The sequence below is a fragment of the Arachis hypogaea genome, chromosome 17 (assembly GCF_003086295.3).
Source record: "Arachis hypogaea cultivar Tifrunner chromosome 17, arahy.Tifrunner.gnm2.J5K5, whole genome shotgun sequence".
NCBI lineage: Eukaryota > Viridiplantae > Streptophyta > Magnoliopsida > Fabales > Fabaceae > Arachis > Arachis hypogaea.
In genome coordinates, this window is record NC_092052.1 from 12,175,532 (window position 1) to 12,189,723 (window position 14,192).

At 31.1% G+C, this 14,192-nt stretch overlaps 1 protein-coding gene across 3 annotated transcripts; it reads right to left on the reverse strand.

Annotated features, from left to right (window-relative positions):
• Positions 1-2,199: 2,199 nt before the first annotated feature.
• On the reverse strand, positions 2,200-13,917 carry LOC112765278 (UDP-glycosyltransferase 76B1). 3 transcript variants are annotated; one of them, XM_025811191.3, is made up of 2 exons: positions 5,719-7,795; positions 2,200-3,278 (listed from the first exon to the last, which is right to left on the reverse strand). In XM_025811191.3, the coding sequence occupies exons 1-2, from the start codon at positions 6,209-6,211 to the stop codon at positions 2,356-2,358; spliced, it is 1,416 nt and encodes a 471-aa protein (XP_025666976.1). In that variant the 5' UTR covers positions 6,212-7,795; the 3' UTR covers positions 2,200-2,355. The 3 variants fall into 3 exon arrangements, with proteins under 3 accessions (XP_025666976.1, XP_025666978.1, XP_025666977.1); XM_025811193.3 differs by lacking the exon at positions 5,719-7,795 and adding an exon at positions 13,348-13,917 and having other exon boundaries at positions 2,223-3,278; XM_025811192.3 differs by lacking the exon at positions 5,719-7,795 and adding an exon at positions 9,454-11,005 and having other exon boundaries at positions 2,223-3,278.
• Positions 13,918-14,192: the final 275 nt, after the last annotated feature.

A 14,192-nucleotide genomic window follows, 5' to 3' on the forward strand; every position in this document is an offset into this window, starting at 1 on the left:
ATGTATAACTTGGAAAAGCCCTTTACTTGAACAACAGTTTGAAAACAATTTCTCCTAAATTCTAATTATTTGGATTTAACGGGATACGTGACATATAATCCTCTTATCTTTGGGTAATTAGGATTTTTGTGGCATACAAACTGGAATTTGATCATGCAGCTTCTAATTGGAATTAACTGACCAAGGAATTGGCAGTTGATGAAAATAAGAGGAGACTAGAAAGGTCTAAGGAATTAGGGTCTAGTCACATATAGTTTGCCATAAATTAAATTCTACATGATTAAAATAGTTAGTAAGAAAAGTTAATCCGGAAGAATAGATAACTCTAAAACCTTAATTGCCTTCTCCATATTTTATTCCCAACTTATTTACTTTACTATTTTAATTTCTGTATGATTGTTTAATGCTCTTTGAATATTCAAACACTCTTTTCTATTTGTCTAACTAAGCCAATCAATCAATCATTGTTGCTTAGTCCTTCAATTCTCGTGGTATCGACCCTCACTCACCTGAGGTATTACTTGGTATGATCCAATGCACTTGCTAATTAATTTGTGGGTTATAAATTACCGCACCAATCTTGCACCTCAATTTCCTCAATGATACAGGATTTAGTTAAAGTACAAGCCTTGTGCACCACAAACAGCTCCATAAAATTCTCTCTCGTCCCAATTATGGCCATGTCCAAAGCATCATTGTCAGTTTTAAGCATTTTCAACCCATCCACTATACCTTCCATAAGAGACTTATACCACATTGCAACTATGTCTTGCTTTATGTAACCCTGGTTAGTTACTATATCAATAGCCTCAATCAAACTCCTCCACTTATCTTCATCGCAATAGTCAACAATAGTAGTCTTTCCACCCACATAATGCAAGGGTTCTCCATCAAACTCAAATTTCTCACTGTAGTATATTTTCAAACTAAAATGACTCATTATAAAAATTAACCTGTAACATGTACCAAAATACAGCAACAACAGACATCAACAAAAATTGAAAACAAAATCAACAATAAACCACATACACAAATAAAGTCCATTTCACACAATATTAGGGCAAGAAAGAAAAAAAACATGCATCTACTACAGAGTTTGGGAACCCTAGAAAATAACGAGACACTAACAAGACACCAACACACATCAAAGGAACACAGACACAGAATAAAAACTTCAACACCATGTCCGGTGGACGAAGCAAGTGATAAAGAGTACTAAGGTTCCAATGTAGCTATTGTTGACCTCGTTTCCACCTCAACCTCACAATCTCGACCAAAAAGCGGCATATTTTTTCTATGTTTTTTTATTGATTTTTGATGAATGATCGTTAGGGCTTGATGTCGTATGAGAGGAGGAAGAAAAAGTGTTTCATATTTGAAGTGTTGGTAATTTAGTGTGTGTATCATAGGCTTAACTATCAAATAACAAGATATTCTACATCATCACCTCCATTAAGTGTAACTGAGAAATTTGACGGTGGGATCAGATTGGTTCCCTTTTAAACATTTTGGGATAAAATTAGGACAATTTAAACGTTAGGAACCAAAATAAGATTCACCCTAAATGTTGGGAGACAAAAATAGTACTTTACCCTAATTTATATTAGCCATGGATAATTTAGTTTATTTGGAATTTATTTCATTATTTGTGAAATTAATTTTTTGTTATCAGATTTTTTTTTATATTTTTTATATTTTACAAATCACGTTTACGTTCTTTCTTACGATTCAACGACTTATGATTTTATACTAGCTTTCCAAATCGAGGTAAAAACTATAAGTTTACTACCTTGCTATTAGCTTATGAGCATATTTTAATACATGAGGATTAACAATTTTTTTAAAAGATTTAAAATTTAAATTTACCGTTAAATAAATCCGCCGGTAACTATTAATTTAATTATTAATTAATAATATATTACCACCGAATTTACCAGGAAAAACTTCGACAGTAAAAATTACCAATGAAAATTTTTCGACGATAATTAGTGGCAGACAAAAAAATTCGCTGCTAAACATATTACCGACGGATTTTTTTGGTAAATCTGCCAGTAAATTCGATGGCATTCAATATTTTTTTTGTAGTCGTTTTTGGTAGTTACCCAATATTAAAATACAAAAGTATACATTAAAATGAGTTAAACTATATATGTATTTATACATAAATATATTGTGCTTAATTTTAGTGTGTAAATAGCATTTTTGTTGTTTAAGAATAGATATAGCATTTAAAATACAATTAAAATCATAAAATGAACAACAATAATATACCTCCCAACGTTTGATGAATCGAATTGTCAATAAATCTAACAAGAGGATCACTAATGATCTTTTCTTAATGTTTCCTAACAGAACCTACCGTTTTGGTTCAAATGACAAAATGAAATTAACCAAAGCGTCCAAGTAAGTATACGAAGAACCACCATGATTCCAAGAAACTCTAGCCTTTTCCTTCAAATCCAAAACCCTCTCTCTAATCTGCGACCCTTCCTTATTATTCCCTTCAATCAAACCCCTAATCATCTTCACTACCTCCTCTCTCTTCACTTCTCCCTCAAACTGCACCCCAATCTTCCAAACACTACTCACATACCTTGCATTCACCTTCTGATCCGTAAAAAACGGCATGCAAATCATGGGAACACCTTCACAAATGCTCTCCAACGTTGAGTTCCAACCGCAATGTGTCCAAAACGCACCAACAGCCTTGTGAGCAAGAACTTCTTGTTGTGGTGCCCATTTCACAATGTACCCTCTTCCTTCAAGATTGTCAATGAATCCGGCTGGAAATGGCGGATCTAGACACTCTTTGCCATCGTCAATAACCATTCCCTTTCGGATCACCCATAGAAATGGGTGCATGCTGGAGGCTAATCCCCAAGCTATCTCCATGAATTTTGCGGCAGTTATCGCGGCGAGGCTGCCAAAACTCACGTAAATGACGGAATTTGGTTTGTGTCTATCTAGCCAGGAAATGCAGCTTTGGTCCTGAGTTAACAACGAGGACGAAGATGAGGACGAAGACGAGGACGAGGATGAATATTTGTGGAAAGGGCCTATTGGGAAAAATGGGATTTGAAATTCTTGGCGGAGATATGATAATGGTGATGATTCTAAGTCCTCGAAGGAGTTCCAAATCACTCCACAAGATGCTTTGGTACCTTCAACGAGGTTGGATAATTCTTTGTAGTATTTTTCAGGTTCTTTGGTGTCGATCAATGGCAAATCTTTTACTTTCAGTGGTGGAATCTCTGTCACTGTTTCTTCCAATTGAGAATCTAGTAAATTTATCAAAATTTAAGACAGAATGGTCAAATCATGTTAAAAGAAACAATTAATAATAAAAGGTTGTAACTAATTAGTTGTATTTGACTATTTGTAGATGAGAAAAGTAAATAAATGAAATAAAATAGGAGAACATAATATCAATAATAATGTTTTCGAAATAAATTAATAAATCAGCAATTAATAAAAAAATATATGTTAAAATATAAAGTAATAATATATATTAAAAATAAATTAAATAATAAATATATTTATGCATAAATATATAATAATTAATTTTATGTATATATAGTATTTTTGACATAATATTTGTTAATATTTGATTATCCAAAATTGTTCCATATCAATTTTAATTGAACTGGTGGATCGATTTTAATTGAATTAATAAAGCAGTTTAATTTGAATTAAAGTGAGTAATATTAATTATATGATTAATAAATTTATTATTTTTAGTCAATATTTTATTAATATTCTAAATATTAAGTATTAACTTTCAAATGCTCTAAAATATTAACTAATATTAATAAAAATTATTTAGTCCTAATATTTTTTTAAAAAAATGCTAAGTCCAACATAAACAGACTCAACCGAATTTCGATTAGTTCGATATATTTTTCACTCGGTGGAATTAACACAACCCATTTACACATGTCTGGCATGTCATGCTATTATGACAAAGTGTGACGTATAGAACGGTCCATCCTGCTGCTAAATTAATTCCAAATTTATTTATTTTAGCACTTAAGTTGATTCAGACGCTAATTATTGGTCTCAAAGGAATCAACAGAACAAGCAAAACTTTTCAATCACAAGTTCACAACTACCCTAATAATTGCATCGTGCCATTATGGAAGCGGTCCACAACTTCACGTGGTTCAATTCATAAGTTCTAGGAGTTACCAGGAAAAATGTTAGAGTGAAAATGTTAATAGTTTTGTTCATGTGTTTTAAAAATATTTGTAAATATGTACAAATACAAAAAAAAAAAATTATGCATTTAATATTTTTTTCCAACGATACTCACACTACTTGTTCATAAAACTTAAATATATAGAAAAAATTAATAGGTCATCACAAGTTTAATATTATTTTATTTCTATGATAATAATAAAGTTAAAATTGAAAAACATATTTTAACGCTAAAATAATATGGAGAAATACTATGTTAGTCAAAATAATTATTTTCGAAAGTTAAGCCGATTCGAAACGTTGATAAAGTTCGAAATGGAAGCAGAGACCAAAAGAGATACACGTGCGCAAGCATTAAGTGAAAATTGTTTGGCACAGATTCGATGAAAATGATAAATCGAGCAGTTACTCAAATGAAGAATCAAGCAATTACTCGAATGAAGATCAAATGCCTTCTTTGAGTTAAGGATTTATTAGTAACGCTCTTGGGTAAAAGAGCGGGAACGGTTACCCAAAATTTCGCACACAAGGGGCATCGTTTCATTAACGATCAGTTATGAAAATGGGTTATAAATATTAGAAAGTATTAAAAAATCGTAGTTGGAACTTTTCTTCAGAAATACACTCAAGCACATTCATATTCCAGCGAATTCTTGAGTCTACATTCGAGTTTGATTTCTGTAGGTTCCTTTCAAGTCTTTATGTTTTCAATTTACAATTTCTCAGCAAACTTTACTTTTCTTGTTGAATTTATTACCTTTCAATGTTTAATTTTTTTGCTCAATTTATGTTCCAGTATCTTTAATTTTCATGTCAAAAGTCCTTTGATTCAATCAAAGACATTTTTATCGCTTTATTTAAATTCATTGCAAACCTCTTTTATTTTCGATTTCGGCCAGTTTATCTTTTGAAAATCTTATTTTACACCTTTTGAACCTTTTATTTTTCTAAATGCTCGTCTAATTCGAGAACCTTTGATGCACTTATAGAAAAACTGGTACTTACAAAAGAGGAATATGTTTCACTTCTAGACCATTAGAATCGAACCACCATCGATTTGCTAAAAATCGACAAAACAACTACATACCTAATAAATATTATGATTTTGGACTAATATTTAATCAGTAATAATTTATATCCATATTTATAAAAATTTACACATATAAAATATATTATATTTATATTTATTAAAATTTATACACATAAATTAGCATAGTTTACACACATAAATCAGTAAAATTTATTTATTGAAGACAATTTAATATGTATGTTAGTTAAATACCGATTAAAATTACTAAAAACTATTAGTTCTCAAGGTTGTGTGATGGAGAATATATATTTTAGTGCATATAAAGATCCAAAGTAATAAGATTTAGATTCAAATCTCATTATCTTCATGCTTAAAAAAGAAAAAATCACAACCCCCTAAGCTATATTCATAAAATAAATTTGTTTAAAAATATAATATGATAAACTTATATATGTCTATTATTGAATAATAATAATAAGTGGTAAAAAACGTACCTTGTGCGGGGATGTAGCCCCTCTCTATTAGAAGTGGAAATAAGACAAAAGGAAGAAATGAAGATGCTCCACTAGTTCTCAAGGCAATCCTTGGAAGCTCAAAAGTGTTGGAAACAGCTTGAGTGAAATAAAATAGACCATCTGAGATCAAGCATGCAACATGCTCCTCATTATCTCTTGCATCGGATATTACCTTAGCCAACATGTCCCTCAAAGGTGTGACACACCTGATGTTGAGAAGAATAATAAGGTGCAAGAGATTCAAAGAAGAGGAATCATCACTTTGGGTAGTGATTCCATCTTGGATTGGGCAGAAGGTGAAGTGAGGGTAGTTGAGGGGGTTTGGAGAGTTGAAGGTTGTGTGGATAATGGTTATGGGGAAACCCTTTGAATAGAGAATGTTTGCAAGATGAAGCATAGGGTTTATGTGGCCTTGGAAGGGCAAAGGGAGAAGCACCAATCTCACACCCTTCCTTTGCTTCTCCATTCTCATCACTCAACTCTTCTTCGATCACTACTTTTCAGTTTTCAGTTTTCACTACCGTTCGGTTTTTAAAATTGAGTTGGGGTTTTGTCGAAGTACCCTGAAAAAGTAGGTCACATGCCTCGAGGGTGCAGTACTTCCACGTGAGTAGAATCATAAACTATGGTGTTTGTCTGAAAAGTGGAGTAGTCCTCTTTTGACTGGGAGGGAATTCTAGAATAAGAGAATGGTGATCAACATCGATTCTATCCTTTTTTTTTTTGGTGTCACGTGTTTTACAATCACTAATTTATTATTTATTTTCACTAAAGTTCAGACAGATGGTAAAATCAAAAGTTTGAAAAATCGGCGTTAGACCGTTGAACCGGCCAACAATCAGTCAGTCGAACTGAATTGTGAACGGCCAGGTTTTTGGGTTTTTTCAGAAACAGCGCCGTTTTTATTCTGAAAACCTAACCATTACCTAACCCTTTACTCCACAGTCCACAAACGCGCAGCTCCCATTCCTAGCACTCCCTCGAGCTTCTCCAGTTCTCCTTCCTCTCATCGTCATCGAAACCACCGACTTAACTTCCGTCCAACCACCGCTGTTGTCGCAATTTTGAGCTCGAAGTCACTGGCGTAACTTCCGTCCAGCCACCGCTGTTGGAGCTTCGAAAATCGAAACCACCATCGCGCAGCCACTTCCTGCCAGCGCCAGCTCTGTTCCACCGCGTCAGCCACTACCTTGCCAGCTATTGTCCTCGCCAGCTCTGCTCTGTTCGAAAGCAAGTGTGGATCTTGGTAGATGCCACATGTAGTGAAGTGGCTAGGAATACTCTCGACAACTCACAAATGATAGAAATCTCCTGTCATCGAACAACTATAGAAATTACGGAGCACTCCTGCTTTGGAGCAGATGCTACCCAAGCGTGAAGTAAAACAACCTAGGAAAGCTTCCTAAGTGGAAAAAAGAAGTAAAGAAAGAGATGTTGACGTCTAGGCTCCTTTCGATGATGATGTTAATGTCCTTGAGCAAGCGTTTGGTTGATGTCTCAATGAGACATGGACATGGTGACACGTCTGCTGTTTGGTTTGGTGAGACACAGATTTTCGAAGGACACGGATGGACATAGAGACACCAAATTTGTGTATCTCTAATTTGGTGAGACACAACTTGTGGGACACTAATTTTTTACTCTTTTACCCTTATTCAATTTTTAAATTTCTAAAATGTGTCCTCCTATCTCCGTGAACCTTTCTTTTTCCTCTTCCTCTTTCAGATTTTACAACCACCTCTTTCTTTCTCATTGGTGACAATCCTCCTCCTTCTGCCTTCTTCAACCATCACCAATGGAAACTCAACTGTCGTCTCTTTCTCTCTCTTTGACGTTGCCGTCTGATTTACCATTCGCCGCCGCATTACTCTGCCAATTTATGGACGCGCATTCCTCTCCGTTCTGCCTTATTGTCGCTGTCGAGGCTGCCTCACCGCACTCCCCTTCCAAATTCGTCCTATCTCTCCTCCACACTTTCCATATCCAAATTTCACCTTTCAGATATGCTCTGTTTCTCTCTCTTTCTCTCGATTTGTCTCTTCTGGTAAATTCTGGACTTTGGTTTTCAGTTTTTTTTTTCAAAAAAAAAAATTATATATTTAATATTTGAATGATAATTTAAGATGATATCGAAAGGAATCAAAAATACTAAAAGAAATAAAAATTCAATGGTGATGACATGCAATGTTTGGGGTAATGGGTGTGCAGTGGTGGTAGAACTTGTGGTTGAATGAAGGATAATTTAATTTTTTTAAATATTTGTATATTTTATTTATTATTTTTGCCAAACACAATACATAGACACATATATTTTATGTTTATGTCTCATTCTATATGTCAACCAAATCGAGTACGAGTGAAGATGGATGATGATATCTGCAAAAAATTTTGTTATTTAAGTTAACAAAAATTTTAGACAAATTTTAGTAGATTAGAACCGAAAAATAACTAAGTTTGAGAAATACTTATATAAAGATTATCTTTCTGTAACTTATCCACTTATAATGATAATTAATTACTTTCCTTTTGTTAGGAAGGTGGTTGTAATCATTATTGGTAAAGAAGAATTGTAAGAATGAGTTGAAATTCATCTTATTTTTAACAAGTGGGATTGAGTTTATTCTGTTGACTAGTCTCTATAAGATCAAACGTGCTATGTGATGTAGACTTGAACTCTTATTCTGTGGTAGTGGATTTGGGCCTTAGTTATTAAGGTTTGGCTCTAATAATAGACCAAAGTATAAACAAGTAGAATGTAAAATACAAATTTTATTATCCATAAATAATAACAGAACAAATTCATATAAAATAAAAACAAATTCATATAAAATAAAATAAAGTGTAACGAAATTAGATAATACAAAAATTCACTCATAACCACCTCATTATCATCCCTAACACAATGGGAAAGATGACAAATGATGTTATTATAAATTCCTTCAGACGATAATTATATTTTATCTTTAAACGTTTTTATTAAGTAAGAAATATTGCACTCTTTGTTAATTAGATTTTAATTCTTTATCTATTATATTTTGTATCAATAATTTGGATTTAAAATTTATAATTTAAATTTTAAACTAATTCAAAATGCACTTCCCTTCTTATTTTCTCCTGAATTATCATTCGCCAATAATTTTTGGTCATAAAGGAATAAACAGAGCAGAGCAGGACAAAACTTTTCAATCACAAGTTCACAAGTCACAACTACCCTAATTGCATCGTGCCATTATGGAAGCGGTCCACAACTTCACGTGGTTCAATTCACAAGATCTAGGCCTTACCAGGAAAGTTAGAGTGAAAATCTTGCTGATATGTATTTTAAAAATATTTGTAAATATATATAAAAGTAAAAGATTTATAAAATTTCAATTTTTATGAATTTGTATTAAGTCTTTACAAGGGGTCTTTACAGTACTTGTTCGTGAAACTTAAATATAAAAACAATGACAAAAATTTATAGGTCATCTCAAGTTTCTAAGATAATAAAGTTAAAATTGAAAAACACATTTGAAGTCTAAAAGTTTGTTGGAAACTCAGGTACAATGAAATTGATAGTTGGGAGCCGTAGATGATTTGACTGATTTGACTAAATTTTCATTTAACGGCTCTCAACTATCAACTTCATGTGAAGTCGACTGTACCTGAGTTTTTACATCTCTAAATTAATAAGATTTAGATTCAAAATAGTAATAATTAAATGGTAAAACGTACCTTGTATAGGGATGTAGCCTCTCTCTATTAGAAGTGGAAATAACAGAAAAGGAACAAAAGAAGATATTCCACTGGTTCTTAACACAATCCTTGGAAGCTCAAAAGTGTTGGAAACAGCTTGAGTGAAATAAAAAAGAGCATCTGAGATCAAGCATGCAACAATCTCCTTATTATCTCTTGCATCTGATATTACCTTAGCCAACATGTCCCTAAATGGTGTGACACACCTAATGTTGAGTAGAATAATAAGATGCAAGAGATCCAAAGAGGAGGAATCAGTGATGCCATCTTGGATTGGGCAGAAGGTGAAGTGAGGGTAGTTGAGGGGGTTTGGAGGGTTGAAAGTTGTGTGGATAATGGTTATGGAGAAACCCTTTGAATAGAGAATGTTTGCAAGCTGAAGCATAGGGTTTATGTGGCCTTGAAAGGGCAAAGGGAGAAGCACCAATCTCACACCCTTCCTTTGCTTCTCCATTCTCATCGCTCAACTCTTCTTCGATCTCTACTTTTGTTTTTAATGGATCGGTGTTTTGTTTATTACTTTATTATATATTATAGTGTTGTGTACCTCCACGTGAGAAAAGTCGTAAACTATGTTGTTTGTGAAATATGGAGTTGTCCTCTCTTGACTGGGAAATTTAGAGAGATTCCATCATTTTTTTTTTGTGTCACATGTTTTACAATCATTAATTTAACTTTTGTTTCCATGATTAATTTTCTTAACATTATTTGGTAAATCTCTAATATCTAAGTGTTCTTTAAAATTCAGTCTTTAATCTGTTTTTATTATTATTTAATTAATATAAATATTCATTTTTATGTATTAAATATTTAAAAAATTAAAAAAATTTATTTTTTTTTAAAGCGAAATAAAAGATCATATTTAAAGAATATCTAAAGAATATCTAATTGCACTGAACCTTTAAAAAAATTGGAATTCAAGTTAGCACATCCTCATGAAAGACTAACACATATAATGCCTTATGACTTATCAACATAAAACACATGAATCTTCAAGTTATATTTTCTAATGATAATATGATATATACATGCATTATAATTAAATAACGTAAAAAGTTTTTTAAAAAATAAATTAAGAAAAGTCATATTAACATTGTTAGAATATCAATTAATTTTTGTTAAAATTATTTAACATATCTAAATATTTATTATAAGATATTACGTTTTTATTATTTCAATTCTCTTAGCACCTATAAAGTATAAATACTCTTTTATATTCTATCATTCTACACAATGCAACTTGAATAGATACAATTTTTTTTTCTATTATTTTCTTACTTTTCTAACAATCATGATAACCATTTTGATAATATTCAAGTGCTAATAAAATTTGTTGGTCTTTATATTTGTGAGAGATATAATTATTTATGTTATTTTTTTTTATTCACTTAAATTTAAAAAAAATAGTTTTATGATAATATTGTTATATTTATTAATTCAACCAATTGTAATAGGGAAGAACACAAAAAAATGTGCATCATCTTTGTCTAGGGGTATACGCGGATCGGAGCGGATCGGATCGGATATGGCCAAAAAATCGATCAAATTCGCATAATTTTCATCGAATCGGATCAGATATGATATCCGCGTTTTTTAGTGTCAGATCCGATCCGCAAATGTGTGGATCGCATCGGATATCGGATATCGGATATATCCACATAATTGAACCTTCTCTTTTTAATCATATTTTTATGTAAAAAATTCAATAAAAATATTTCTTTCACAGTTTTAAACTTATTTATTCTTAAAATATTTTTAATCAAACTTTTTTTAAATAACAAAAATAAAATAATACAATATATGAATAATAATTACTAACTAAAACATACAAACAAATAAATATAATACCAAACATATATATATTTATTTATTTTTAATTATTATTGTGCGAATTTACGGATCCACAGATTAGATATGCAGATGTAGAGTAGATATCCGCGATCCGATCCGTAAAGAGTGCAGATCTATCCGATCCGATCAATATGCAGATCGGATCGTATCCGCAATTTTCATATCGAAAACGGATATTTATCGCGAAACTGCAGATACTGATCCATGAACACCCTATCTTTGCCTTTGTATGATGATGAGCAGCATCAAAATAAAAGGATTGGCCCTAATAATTAAAAGGAAATTACGCGTGGTCCAACTATTCATCAAAGCACGCAGTAGTTTCTCGAATTGAATTTTAATAATATACAATTTACTTTTCAATAAAACGACCTGACGAGACTCTTTGTCGCCATTTTCTAGAGAGGCAAGAACAGTAGTATTTTGAAATTTCAATCTTTGTCCTCTGTTATACATTGTAGTTCATTCAAATTTTAATGCTTAAATTTGTTGATTAATCAACGAAGTTCCGCCTCCACCCCATTATAAATAACAACGTGTCTATTTTCATCTATTTATTTATTAAATAATAATAATAAATATAAAATTAATAAAAATAGCAAGTATTTTACATTCTAACAAAGAATTTTTGAGTTTAAGTTCTAAAAATAAGCAAAAAATAATAATTTTATGAATATTATATATTAAAAAAGTATATCAAACTAATTTATTTTTAAACACCTTTTTATTAAATAAAAAATATTATATTCTTTGTTGAAACGTATCTTAATTTTTTATTTGATATATTTTATATCAATAATTTATATTAAAAAATATAACATACTAATTAAATTAATCTCTTTTTATAAGATTACTAAAAATAGAAGTGTAAATTCTGCTAATTTATTTATTACCTCTAATAACAGATTATTATACAAAGATAACTACGTTTAAGGGTGGTAAAACGAGAGGTGAACCCGTCGGGCCGACATGCTAAATTCGCTAAAAAAAGCGGCTTGGGCTAAGATTTGGAGTCAACCTAATTTAAAAAATCCGCCAAACCTGCACCGCCAAATTGGCGGGTTTTGGCGGGGAGGGATGGGCCGATCCGACGGGCCGAAGATTTTTATTTTTTATTTTTTTATTAAATAAAAGAGTGATTAGTATTATAAAATTAATAATTATAGAATTTCAAACATTTTTTTTGTTTTTGTTTTTGTTCTTCTCTTAGTTATTAACTTTATTTATTTTATTTTATAATTTTGTATATTTGTTTAAATTATGTGATTTATTTTTTAAAATAAATATAGTTCTATTGACAAATATTATTTTGAACAATTTTATTGAAGTTAAAAATTAAAAAAAAAGATAATAAAAAAATTATATTATAATTTGACTAATTTTTATTTGTATTTAATTTTTTAATTATTATTTTTTAGTTAATTTTAATAAATTTTATTGTTCAAAAAAAAAAGTCAAACGAACTAGCTCATCGACCTGCCAATCTGCCATAAAACGAAGCGGACTAACATTTTAAACCCATCTTAATTGATGGGGTAGGACAATTCGCCCCATTTATGAGGTGGACCTAAACGGAACAGGACGAGTTGGGGCGGGCCGGCCCACTTTGCCACCCCTTACTACTCTTGTTAATTTTTTAAAAGTGCATTGACATTTACCATACCACGCCCTTTCAAATTTTTATTACAAGCTAGGATTAGTTTAGTGAGTTTTAGGATTCAAATAAATCATCGTCATGTAACCCTCCAAAGTAATAAAAACTCGTATATATTTATCTTGTAAAATTAATAGTTAAAAACAGGTAAATAATTTAATATATTTAATTAAATTATTATTTAATAATTTTTAATTATTAACTTTAACTGCATGTAAATTTAAACTCCAAAAAAAAAATATTCTTCACATATCCCCGTAAGTATTTTATATATAAATCTGTTTAAATGTATAACATGATAAACTTATATATGCCTATTGAAGAATAAAAATAAGAAAAGAAGAAGAATAATTGGTGGTAAAAGGTACCTTGTAGGGGTATGTAGCCTCTCTCTATTAGAAGTGGAAATAACAGAAAAGGAACAAAGGAAGATATTCCACTGGTTCTTAACACAATCCTTGGAAGCTCTAATGTGTTGGAAACAGCTTGAGTGAAATAAAATAGAGCATCTGAGATCAAGCATGCAACAGGCTCCTTATTATCTCTTGCATCTGATATTACCTTAGCCAACATGTCCCTAAAAGGTGTGACACACCTAATGTTGAGAAGAATAACAAGGTGCAAGAGATCCAAAGAAGAGGAATCAGTGATGCCATCTTGGATTGAGAAGAAGGTGAAGTGAGGGTAGTTGAGAGGGTTTGGGGAGTTGAAGGTTGTGTGGATAATGGTTATGGAGAAACCCTTTGAATAGAGAATGTTTGCAAGCTGAAGCATAGGGTTTATGTGGCCTTGAAGGGGCAAAGGGAGAAGCACTAACCTCACACCCTTCTTTTGCTTATTCTCCATGCTTTCACCTTTTCTTCACTCTTTGAGTGCCTTAACTTGTCCTCCATCTTTATTGCATTAATTGACTCTTTTGTCGGTTCAGGGATAAGAATGGACGTAGTGCATTTTGATATTAGTTTATATAAGTTTTTTTTTTTATATTATATAATTAATCATACATAAATATTTAATGATTATTTATATTAAAATTTGTTAATAATTTTAATATTCTGTTTTATATTTTTTTAGTAATTATTATTATTATTATAATAATATAATTCTTTTTATATTTTATTAGTTAATTCTAGTGTCAATTTGAATATATTTCTTTTAAATTATTTAAAAAAGTATTATATAATTAATTATATGTAAATTAATATTTAATAAT

What these genes read in the sequence shown, in the direction of transcription:
- LOC112765278 (XM_025811191.3), bottom strand. Translation starts at nt 6,211, where the DNA reads ATGAGAATGGAGAAGCAAAGGAAGGGTGTGAGATTGGTGCTTCTCCCT. An exon ending in GGGCTACATCCCCGCACAAG is followed by an intron (nt 3,279 to 5,718) that starts GTACGTTTTTTA and finishes TAAATTTACTAG; the next exon opens with ATTCTCAATTGGAAGAAACA.